The following is a 12,734-nucleotide window of genomic DNA, read 5'->3' on the forward strand; positions in this document are numbered from 1 at the left end:
AAACTAATGTGGGTGATTAAAATAGTGAAGACTGTGGCCATTAATCTTCTGACCTCCATACCCACTTCCTATTGTCAATAAAATGGTCTAACAATACACAAATCTCAAGGTAAAAAATGTGTCCTAGTATTGAAGGGATTAAAAGCAGCAAGCAGCCGAAGTCCTCCATGTCAGAGCCATTAGAGCCTCATGAACAATCCTCCTATTGACACACATAATTCCTGGTGTTCGGGCGTCTACATGTATTACAATCTGTACGTTTGTTGTAGTGACTAATGAGCCTCGCTGTTTGAAGCTCGCGATTCCATTAATTATTCACGTTTGCAATAACAATAACGTTTTCCAATCATTAACTTTTTTGCTCCTTAATACAGTTTGTTCTTCTAGCAATCCTGACGAAGGGTGAGGAAAGACAAAAGATAAGGATAAACAGAAGGACGCTGAAAACTTGACAGAACTATGAGTGAAGGGTTAGGAGAGGCGAGGGTAAGGCATCAAAAGTAAGGAAAGAAGACGGAGGGAGGAAGGGAAGGGAGTAAAGACGGAAAGAGGATAATTGAAAAGGGAATAGAGATCAAAGGAAGAAGAAGAGACAGGAAGGGTTAAAAGTAAGGAAAGGAGATAACTAGATGAGGAGGGGAAGCATAATGAGAGAAAAAAGAAAAGAAAGAAAATGAGAAAGGAATGAGTGTAAGAAGAGAAGATAAGAAGCGGAGGAGAAGAGGGAAGGAAAGACGGAAGATAGAAATATGAAGAGGAAATGAAGAAGAGGAAAAGAAGAAAGAAAACGAAAAATATAAAGTGAAAACAGAATGAGAGCAAGAGGAAAAAATTAGGGAGGCGTAGGACGGAAAAAAAAAAACAGGGAAGGTGGAAGAGAAAAATTAAAATATGAAAAAGGAGACGAGAAGGACGAAGACAAGATAAGGAAAACGAAGAGAGAAGGGAAAGAAAGAGAGAAAAAATGCAGTAAAAAAACAAGATGAGAAGAACATGGAAGAAAAGACAAAAAAACAAAACAAAACAAGAGAAGTAAAGAAAAAGAATCATACTAAGAAAACAAGACGGGGAAAGGAAAAGACAAAATGAAAGAATGGGAGAACAAATGAAAGCAAAATAGGAAACAAGGCAAAAAATGAGAGAAGGTTTGAAGGTTGGAAGGAAAAAGAATGAGAGTAGAGAAAGATACAGAAAAAAGAACAAGAACAGATGAGAGAGAGAGAGAGAGAGAGAGAGAGAGAGAGAGAGAGAGAGAGAGAGAGAGAGAGAGAGAGAGAGAGAGAGAGAGAGAGAGAGAGAGAGAGTGGAAATAATGAGGGAGATGAAGAGGGAGTGTCAACCGCACCTGTCCTTTCACCTACGTAACCTCGGGGATTTACGAGAAAAGAGGGAATAAAACTTAAACACACACACACACACACACACACACACACACACACACACACACACACACACACACACACACACACACAAAGAAAGAAAAAGAAAACCATTGTTGCTTAGTGTATTGATACAGACTAATGCAATGTGTGTGTGTGTGTGTGTGTGTGTGTGTGTGTGTGTGTGTGTGTGTGTGTGTGTGTGTGTGTGTGTGTGTGTGTGAGAGAGAGAGAGAGAGAGAGAGAGAGAGAGAGAGAGAGAGAGAGAGAGAGAGAGAGAGAGAGAGAGAGAGAGAGAGAGAGAGAGAGAGAGAGAGAGAGAGAGAGAGAGAGAGAGAGAGAGAGAGTGTGAGTGTAGAAAATGTGTGTGTTGGATGGCCGCCCACACACACACACAAACACACACACACACACACACACACACACACACACACACACACACACACACACACACACACACACACACACACACACACACACACACACAAAGGACGCTTCAGGACAAGTACAGAGCAGCGAGTGAGGGTAAAGCCAATCATCAGTACAGAGAAGGCGAGTTAATGAACGATGGGTGAGTAAATATATAGAGGAGGGTGTGTATATACGGACAGACCGTCTGCCAGAGAGGCTAGACCAGTTAGCTGTGGTGGAGGAAGGCTCGCTCTCCCTCTCCCTCTCCCTCTCGCTCTCGCTCTTACAAAAACAATACAAGGGTGCTCATGATCATGATGACATTTACATCCTTTTGCTTCTAGTGGCTTGTTTGTTTAGCGATGCTTAGCTCACGCACGCACGCACGCACGCGCACACACACACACACACACACACACACACACACACACACACACACACACACACACACACACACACACACATACACATTTGAATTTTCACTAAACACAAAAGAGACTAAATAAATAAAAATGAGTATCGATTAGGTCATAAGAATAACAATTACATCGATGAATGACTTAATAAAACTGAACATATAACACACACACACACACACACACACACACACACACACACACACACACACATCAATGTAACACAAAATAAAAATTCATGGCTCTGCAAACTGACATAACGAGAGCATTACATAATGGGGCAAACATTCTACATAGAGTTATGAAATGCAGCGAATATTCCACGAAAACTTAACGTAGTACAATGGGAAATGAAGAGAGTATAAAAGTTCTTTGTAAATTAGAAAGATAGATAGATATATAAATAGATAAATGAATTGGATGATAGATAGATAGATAGGTAGGTAGGTAGATAGATAAATAGATAGATAGATAGATAAAGAAATAAAAAGATTTATTTACGTATCTGGTGTAGGGATTAGCAGAAAAAAAATACTAATAAATGAACAATAATTAACAATAATTAGTAATAAAAAAGAAAAAGAGATAATATTAAAATCACGAACTAAAAATGAACACAAAAAATGTTTGAAAAAGACAACCAACACTGCCCTGAAGGTTAAATAAAAAAAGAAAAGAGCTACAGACATACAATTCAGACACAAAGTGATTTTTTTTTCCAACACCAGTACAAAGACCAATTGAAATGTCTAGACTGAAAAAAAAGGCGACAAAATGAAATAAAAAAAAGATTCGTTCATATTTGCAGAAAAATATGAGCTGTAGGTCTAAACAACAACAACAACAACAACAACAACAACAACAACAACAGCAGCAGCAGCAGCAACAACAAACCCGTTTCGTCTTTCATCCATAGAAAAAAAGCCAGAGAGAGAGAGAGAGAGAGAGAGAGAGAGAGAGAGAGAGAGAGAGAGAGAGAGAGAGAGAGAGAGAGAGGAAAAAAAATTAGGGCTGGAAAAAAAAAAACGTAATTGATTGGAAACTTTCTCTACTCTTTTTATTTATTTTTTTTTGAGAGATGGTAATTAAACGTTCCCTTTTATCTTTTCTTCGCCTTCCTTATATCTTACCCAGACGAATAAAAACAGACATAATGAAAAGAAACGAGAAAAGAAAAAAAAACATCGAAATCACATAAGTTGAAAAAATACACTAACGAGAGAGAGAGAGAGAGAGAGAGAGAGAGAGAGAGAGAGAGAGAGAGAGAGAGAGAGAGAGAGAGAGAGAGAGAGAGAGAGAATAAAAAGAAAACAGGAAAAAAAAACAATTCAATTCAAAAACACTCACCCAGATCTGAAGTTTGACTCTCTTATCATTTCTGAACACCGTCTTGACCTTGAAGTCTATCCCGACGGTACTGACGAAGGCGGAGGTGAAGGAGTCGTCGGCGTAGCGGAAGAGGAACGAAGTCTTGCCCACCGACGAGTTGCCGATGATAAGCAACTTGAACATGTAGTCAAAATTTTGGTCGGCGGCATCCTTAGGCCAGCGGTTCTCCTGCGACACAGCCATCTGCAGGGGAGCAAGAGAAGGTGTTGGTGAGGATTCAGGATTTCAGGTTCATAATTCATCTATATCTTACAATACGGTTATCAACATTCTAGCTATATTCTAATACTAATAAAGTACACAGAAACATAATAAATATCTTTAAATGGCACATATACAGATACGCTGTCGGTTATAAAAGTAGAACAGATAAACTTATGAAACAATTAAGAATAATGCACAAAAAAGGTGCTGCAAACAAAATCAACAAAACCTACGATACTGAAGACTATACACGAAACAGCAAAATACTTGATAAAACATTAAGACAATAAAATGATGCATCAAAGATCCATCCAGTTATTCTTTCCTTTTTTAAGAACTCATAGTATTTTCTTTTTTTTTCTTTTTACTGTTAGGATGATTGTTCCACAGCTTTGGTCCTGAGACAAGGAATGACCTTTCTGCCATACATGTGTTGGTGTTAGGGACAAGGTTGGTGTTGTTATCTGGTGTTTACACCACACAATTCTCCTGAGGCAGGTAAAGAAAACAACCACCGTGGTACTTTCATAGCAATGATGTTATAAATATTCATTATGAGTTCAAATGAGTACTTATCCTTAATCTTGAGTCACTTGAGTTCTTGGAAGCATGGTGTTACATCATCGAATTTAGCACCTCCCAATGTGATCTTTGCAGCAAAATTCCGAATTTTCTGAACATGTCGTAACTGTGTTTGGCTAGTACTTCCCCGAACCATTATGTCTTATATTATAATACTTAAAACGAGAGATTGTAGTATCATTATCCGTGCCTTTCTACTAAAGTGTTCTTTTATACGAATTACGTACATTATTGTCCACCACTTTTCTACAAATATAGGTTACGTGAATATCAAACTTCATATAATTGCCTGAGTATATACCACGATTCTTGATGGCGGTGCTTGGTAAGTACAACGTTTGCGCCATCAACCTTGATAAAAGTAGAAAATAGGTTGTTGAGATGGGGTAGATGGATGAAGCTTGGAAGGGTGCGTAGACGTGTAAGGGACGGTTGGAAGGGAAGAAATGGACTATCAGAGTAGGAGGTGGTGGTGAGGAAAGGACCTTTAGAAAAAGCGTTACTGAGATGGCCAAGATGGATGAAGGCTGGTAGGGTGAGCAGACCTGTAAGGGATGGTTGAAATGGAAGAAATGGACTATCGGAAGGAGGAAGAATAGGTATTGAGATGCAGAGGGGTGGGCATAACTAGACTGGTATATAGAGATGTGTGTGAGGCGGGTGTGATGAAAGGAACTGACTATCGGGAAAAGGAGAAAGGGCTGGTGTTGAGGTAGAGAGGATGAATGATAAGGTATATGGAAATGTGTGGGATGGAAGGAATGGAAGAGATAAACTGACCTACCATTTGAATCTGGCGATGTGTTGGTGAGGCAATGAAGAGAGACTAGACGGGAGTGTATGTACAAAAAATATATTTGATGTGTGAGTTGAAGGGGAAATTTAACAGCTGGTATAAAAAAAGAGCGGGAAAGGTGGTGATGAAGTAGAGAGGGTGGATGAAGACTAGAAGAGTAAAAGTGGCAACAACAGGAGCAATGGAAGAGAGAAAATGGACTGAGTGTCAAAGGAAAGAGAAACATTGATGGAAAGAGGACAGATGAAAAGGAGAATAGAAGTACAAGGGACGAGAGAAATGGAAGAAAAAAAAAAGACAACTAGAAAAAGAAAACAAAACATATGAGTAGAGAAGTACTGAAGTGAATAGAACAAATAGATAATGCCTAAAAATATACGTAGAAGTGTGTGGAAAGGATCAAATAGAAGAGGGAAACTAATTGCTTGAACGTTTGAAGAAGACAGAGTTATTGGTAAGGAAGTGGATGGATGATGATTGCACAGTTGGAAGTGAATGACAAAAGAATGAAACAGAAGACATTAATTGGCAGAATATTGAATGGATGAATATATGAAGATAACTGCAAGACGGCAATGAATGAATGAATAAATGAATGAAATGCAGAAATGAATTGAGGAAGGAGTGAATAAATGAATGAATGAGTGAATGGAGGAAGTGAATGAAACACGGAAGGAAGAAAGTAAGAAATGAACAAAATTAATGAAGAAATGAAGAAAGAAGGAAGAAAAAAGAAAAAAACAAGAAAAGAAATTATGAAAGAAAGAAAAATGGAAAAGAAAAAGGAGAAAAAAAGATAAAAGGAAGGAAAAGAGAAAACCAAAACACACATTAAATTAAAGATGCACGAAACGAGAGAAAGAGGGAAACTAACGCATGATTGGAAAGATATACTGAGGAACATGGGAGAGGAAGAATAACGAGTAAGGAAGGAATGAAGGAAGGAAGCAGAGAGCACGGGAGAGGGCAGACGGGTAGATTGGAAGGGAGAGAGATAGATGGAAGGCAGTGGGACCGATATGGCTATCAATGATGATTAATAGTTCGGCTGTTAACAGAAGCTGGCCGATGGAGAGAGACATAGATAGATTGATGGAAAGATTGATAGACAGATAGGCAGATAGAGAGGTAGAAAGATAGGTAGGTAGAAAATAGATAGATAGACAGAGAGACAGATAGATAGATAGATGTAAGTAGATGGAGAGATAGATAGATATAGATGGATAGATGGATAGAAAGAATGATAAACTTGGACGACTAAACAGACAAATAGATAAATAGATAGAGATTGATAGATAGATAAATAAGTTTAGTAGATAGAAATAAAGATGGACAAACAGACAAACACACATACAGAAAGACACATACCTACTAAATACACAGGTAAAGAGATAGATTCCCAAAGAAACTAAACCCCCAAAAAGATGGATGAAATACAAATGGTAACTCAATAACACTTAAGGGGAAAAAAAACACAAATTACAACATACATCTTACAAGAGTATATGAAGTCTCTATTTCGGATATACAGTAACGTGTATTCATAGTATAGACAGGAAGATGCTGTGTATGTGTCTATTTCTGAGTTGATCACAAAATTCACGTTCTTTCTTAGTCCACCTGCGAGATAACAACAACATCCTCCCCCCGCCACACACACATGGAGAGATGGACATGGACATTCAGACAGACAATAACACAGACAGAAAGAAGTGGAATTGCTTTTAATGTTTTTCTATTTATTTATTTTTTTTTTTTTAACCTTCACTGGACGAATAACAAACAGACAGAGACACACCCAGCCACCCACCAACGCTAAATCATTTTTAAAACCCCACTCTTTTCACTCGCTTGTATTAAACTCTTGGCCAGCCAGTTGAAAAAGAGAGAGTGGTGACTGCCGAAAGCTAGTGTGTGCAGGAGAGGGAGAAGCGGAAAAAAATTAGAAGAGGAATGGAGCGGGGAGGGGGTGGAATGGTTTGGAACAGAAGAAGGAGGAGGAATAAAAAAAAGTAAGAAGGGGTGGGAGAGAAGAGGTTTAGAGTAGGTAGAGGAGGAGAAGAGGCCGAAAAAGTAAGGATAGGGAGAGGAAACTGGAGTAGAGAGTGGAGAAGGGAAGTAGAAATTTAAAGTAAGGAGAGAAGGAATAGAGAGAAAAAAATGGAGAGAGGAAGGGAGAGGAAACGGTTAAAGTAAGGAAAAAAGGTGAAAAAAAGGAAAGTTGTGGACAGTGAGTTTTGTAGTAAGGAGGAGAAAAAAAAAAAAAAAAAGTAGATGGAGGAAGAGAAGAAAGGGGGGGCTGTACTCCTTAACCCTTTTCTTAACATGGGAACGTGACTCACGGAAATTTGGCCAAGTGAGGAAACCGGCGGAGTGTTGTTTCTGTTGTTAGTTTGTTTTTGTTATTGTTGTTATTGTTATCATTGTTGTTGCCACCATCATTATTACTACTGTTACTACTACTACTACTACTACTACTACTACTACTACTACTACTACTACTACTACTACAACTAGAACAACAACAACAACAACAACTACTACTACTACTACTACTAATAATAATAATAATAATAATACAACTACTTCTAAAACAACAACTAATATAATTCAAAACGGCTCTAATTACACACTCGTCTCTGTCATTAATCTTCCCACCACCACCACCACCACCATCACCACCACCACCACCAACAACAGCAGGCACACATTTACACTGCCAAACTGCACAAATCCACAACAACAAACGCATTGAAACACAGCGTAGTAAACCCCACAGGAGGAAACCTAGCTTCGTCTCCCTTATATCAGGAGCTTCCCATCTCCTCTCTGGGGGAATACACAGAAAACGGGCCTCTCACACACACAATTCAGCCTTGGAATGTTAATGAATAAAACTTCCCTGGGCATGGTCGCCTCGGAATGGTTAGATTTAATGCAGCTCGGCCTTGTTTATCTGGCGAATATTTATGAGATGAGACAGTTGCAGCGTAGTAAATCCACCAGCCACCACGATACTGTTTATGTAACGTCCCCCTGGTGAGATGACCTGATGATAATACATTTAACACTGGCAGCGGCGGCGGTGGTGGTGGTGGTGGTGGTGTTAGTCCTAAGGTAGACAGAATATGAGAGGATACTGTTTATATCCTAGGTCTTACTGATTAATTAAGAGTATTTAAGTTATTATTGATTTTCCAGTGTAGAGATGGAGGTTGTGGGAATAAGGGAGGGTAGATAGTGTTGCAGGTTTTAGTTGAATTAAATGCTAAAAAAGAAAGGAAATGAGAAATAAAGGAAGGTAAAGGAGAGGAAAGAAAAAGGAAATGAAAGGAAAAACGAAATGGGAAAGAAAGAGGCAAAATTAAGGAAGGGAAGGGAAGGGAAGGGAAGGGAAGGGAATGGAGGGAAGGAAGGGAAGGGAAGGGAAGGAAGGAAATGGAAGGAAGGGAAGGGAAGGGAAGGGAAGGGAAGGGAAGGGAAGGGAAGGGAAGGGAAGGGAAGGAAGGAAGAGAAGGGAAGGAAGGAAAGAAAGAAGAGGAAATTAAAGAATAGGAAAGGAAATAAAAAGGAAAAAAAGAAAAACAGTCGTGGTGGTGAAAGAATATGAGAGAGTATTGTTTATAAGTTAGATTGGACTAAATATTAACCCATTCAGTACCATGACACGTTTTCATATCTATTCTGTTACTATTTGGTGATTTTATACAGCTTCAGACACTTATGTGGGGGGGATCAAATAGTGAAGACTCTTGCTATTAATCTTCTGACCTCCATAGATCCTTCCTAATGTAAATGAAATAGTCTAATCATACCCACAACTCATAGTAAAAGTGTGTCCCAGTACTGAAGGAGTTGGTTAAGAAAAAAAAAAAAAAAGATGAGGACAGAAAGTGAAAAAAAAAGACAAGATAAAAAGAAGAGACTTTACCCAAGTGTACGTATGCTTGGCTCGACTCACTACTAAGAACATTGACATTACTATTCACTTGGTAAGAAATGAAGTGGTAGAGGTTGGAGTCTTGAAGTTAAAAAAGAAAAAGAAGGGAAAAGTAAAGGCACTATTTATATGTATTGCGGATCTTACATCAAGGACATTTACACATCCGCCTCATTTACACTGCAGGGGATGGAGAAGTGAAGGGGAGAGTGTTCAAGTTAATATTTCAAAAAGAGAGGATATCGTAATAAAGGTTGCAATAACGTAATGGAATAATGAAAGCTGGATGAAGCCATTAGACAAACACGTGGCAGTCCCTCTCATAACAAAAAAAAAAAAAAACATCCCACGTCTTTCTGTCTATTTCAACCCTTTCAGTACTAGGAACCATTTTTACCAGGAGCCTTGGGTATGATTAGATGATTCTATTTACATTAGGAAGGGTCTATGGAGGTCTGAAGATTAATGGCCGGAGTCTACACTATTTTAATTCCCACATAAGTTTCTGAAGCTGTATAAAATCACCGAATAGTAAGCAGAATAAACATGAAAACGTGTCATGGTACTGAAGAAGTTAAGTAAATTTGTTACATTAGTATGGAGAAACGAATAAGACACTTGAAAATGAAAAAAAAGAGGCAAGTTTCATATTAATATCATGACAATAGAGAAAAAAGATAATAGGATACTCTACTATTGAAAAAGGTCATTAACTATATTAAACAAGGATGGCAAGAGAACGTAGGAGTCAAGGATGTAGGACAAAAAGGAGTATTATCATAGGACTCTCAAATAAAAGAATAAAAGAAAACATTATCTAAATTAGACGAAAATAGCAAGCGATGACAGAAATACAGAAATAGAAAAAAAGAAGAGAAATACAAGTTAAGAGAGAGATAGAAAAAAAGAAATGTTGGTATTATCTATTTAGCAAGGAACTAATGGAGGAAATACGAGCTCTAAAAAAAAGTAAATTAGAGACCATTACGTATATTAGCGGAACGAACTGCAAAATAAATAAATAGATAAATGAATAAATAAATAAAAAATAGATAAACATAAAACGAATGAAAATAATGAACAAAAAAAATAATATTATCTACACAGAACGAAGATGCACACTACAGCTGCAAGATTCTTACAAAAATAGAATAAAAATAGCAACAATAACAAAACGGGGAACAAACAGTAACTCTTCGTACAACCTAAAGAAGATCAATCCCTACAAAAACAGAATAACATGAGCAATACAGGCTGTAAACACAATGGAAAATTAGAGACCATTACGCATATTACTGAAACGATCTAGAATTAAATAAAAGTAAAATAGAATAAAATAAGAATCAATAGCAAAAAAAAAAAAAAAAAAATACTATCTGCATTGAAAGTATGGGGCCGCCGTGGTACAGTGGAACCATGCGTGCTTTGAGGTCCGCGAGGTCTCCAAGCGCACGGGTTCGAATCCTGTCCACGGTCTGAGTGTAGGTTGGGCTTCCTCACTCGGGGGGGCGGGGGCAACGGTTTTCTAGCGGATGGGCTTTGAGATAGGAGGTACCACAAAAAAGTACCCCCTTTAGCCCAGAAATTCCCGTGAAAAGCCCACATGGTATAAAAAAAAAGATGAATAAGCAGCAAGACCCTTGAAAAAATAAATGGATAAAATAATAACGGTAATGAGAGAGAGAGAGAGAGAGAGAGAGAGAGAGAGAGAGAGAGAGAGAGAACACTCTTCGTTAAAAAAGAAGAACCACAACGGAAAGAAAGTCACATCAGTATAAGAACCATTACATTCAAGAGAAGAACGCCAAGTATCTATTCATAAACCGTATTGGAATCCATAACTAAAGATCGCATTCTCAAACACCTCTGGGCTACACCTCCTCTATTTCAAAAGGCTTTATTTAAATTTGCACAAGATTTTCAGCGTGTTTTTACTGTTCTAGAGGCAGATTGACAAGATTTCTACATTATTAACTAAAGAAACACTCTTGAAAACCCCGCTAATCATCTCGGTGGTCTTTGAAAATAGTCGTGGTGCATTATTAACTGGAGCAACACTCTTGAAAACACCGCTAATCACCTTCAGTTGGCTTTGGAAATAGTCGTGGTGCGAGAGAAAAGCGCTTAATACGGAGCTGCGATGCGGAAATGATGTATGGACTTTACCTATTCAGTTCCCTTGCCAGTGCCGAGACAATGGTAAGGTCTAATATAATCCTTCAGTACTGAGACTCATTTTTACCTTGATTTTTGGGTGTGATTAGACGATTTTATTGACATTAGTAAGGATCTACGGAGGTCAGAATAAAAATGGCCAGTCTTCACTATTTCAATCCCCACAAAATAGTATGAAGTGGCCCGCGGTGGTACGATGGAACCATGCGTGCTTTGGGGTCCGAGGGGTCTCCAAGCGCACGGGTTCGAATCCTGTCCACGGTCCGAGTGTAGGTTGGGCTTCCTCACTCGGGACAAGGGTTTCCTAGAGGGTGGGCTTTAAGATAGGAAGTACCCCCAAAAAGTATCCCCTTTAGCCCATAAATTCCCGTGAAAAACCCACATAGTGTAAATAAAAAAAAGGTAGTAACGAGAATGTGAGAATGCGTGATGGTAGTACAGAGGTTAAAGAATGTTAGGTGAGAATGTTAAGTGAGAATGTGAGTACAGACAGGTAGGTATGTGATCCTGAGGGACTGTCACGTGTAGATCTACTGGTTTTAGTGTAGCTACTCTTCTGTTTCTACTTATCTCTCTGTCTATCTATCTATGTATATGTTTGTTTTTCCAATTTAAATCTTTCTCTATCTCATCTTTTTATTTCTATGTTTGTTTGTATTTCTCTATCTGTCTATCTATTTGTCTTTCTACTAGCCTGTCTTACTATCTATCTATTTATTTATCTATCCAACTATCCATCTATTTATCTAACAGTCAACATATTTAATAAAACAATCTATCTATCTATCTATCTATCTCCTTTTTGTCTATCTATTCATCTACCTATCTACTTCTCTCCTCCGTACCTTCTTATCTTTCTGTCTATCTATATCTATCTATCTATCTATCTATCTATCTCTACCTTGCTGATGTATGTCCTGAGGCTTTTAATCAAACATACACATATACTTTTTCTCTCTCTCTCTCTCTCTCTCTCTGGGGGCCGCTGCAACAGACGAGCCTCCATCTAATCCATACATGAATAAATGAAGAGAGAGAGAGAGAGAGAGAGAGAGAGAGAGAGAGAGAGAGAGAGAGAGAGAGAGAGAGAGAGAGAGAGAGAGAGAGAGAGAGAGAGAGAGAGAGAGAGAGAGAGAGAGAGAGAGAGAGAGAGAGAGAGAGAGAGAGAGAGAGAGAGAGAGAGAGAGAGAGAGAGAGAGAGACAGAGACAGAGACAAGAGAGAGAGAGAGAAGAGAGAGAGAGAGAGAGAGAGAGAGAGAGAGAGAGAGAGAGAGAGAGAGAGAGAGAGAGAGAGAGAGAGAGAGAGAGAGAGAGAGAGAGAGAGAGAGAGAGAGAGAGAGAGAGAGAGAGAGAGAGAGAGAGAACGGTAATGACTATTCAGGTATCTTAATGAGAAACTCGCTCTCTACCAAGACAGGTGAGCATTGGAAGATGAAGCTCG

General features: G+C 38.6%; 1 protein-coding gene across 3 annotated transcripts in view; it reads right to left on the reverse strand.

Annotated features, from left to right (window-relative positions):
* LOC123518699 (ras-related protein Rab-3-like) overlaps positions 1–12,734 on the reverse strand; it is a 164,503-nt gene that overhangs the window by 70,030 nt on the left and 81,739 nt on the right. For all 3 annotated transcript variants that reach the window (XM_045279698.1, XM_045279697.1, XM_045279699.1), the window contains exon 2: positions 3,554–3,778. In XM_045279698.1, the coding sequence (XP_045135633.1) occupies positions 3,554–3,778 (225 nt within the window). The remainder of the gene's footprint in view (positions 1–3,553; positions 3,779–12,734) is intronic.

This window comes from Portunus trituberculatus, chromosome 44, assembly GCF_017591435.1.
Source record: "Portunus trituberculatus isolate SZX2019 chromosome 44, ASM1759143v1, whole genome shotgun sequence".
In the NCBI taxonomy this organism is placed as follows: Eukaryota; Metazoa; Arthropoda; class Malacostraca; order Decapoda; family Portunidae; genus Portunus; species Portunus trituberculatus.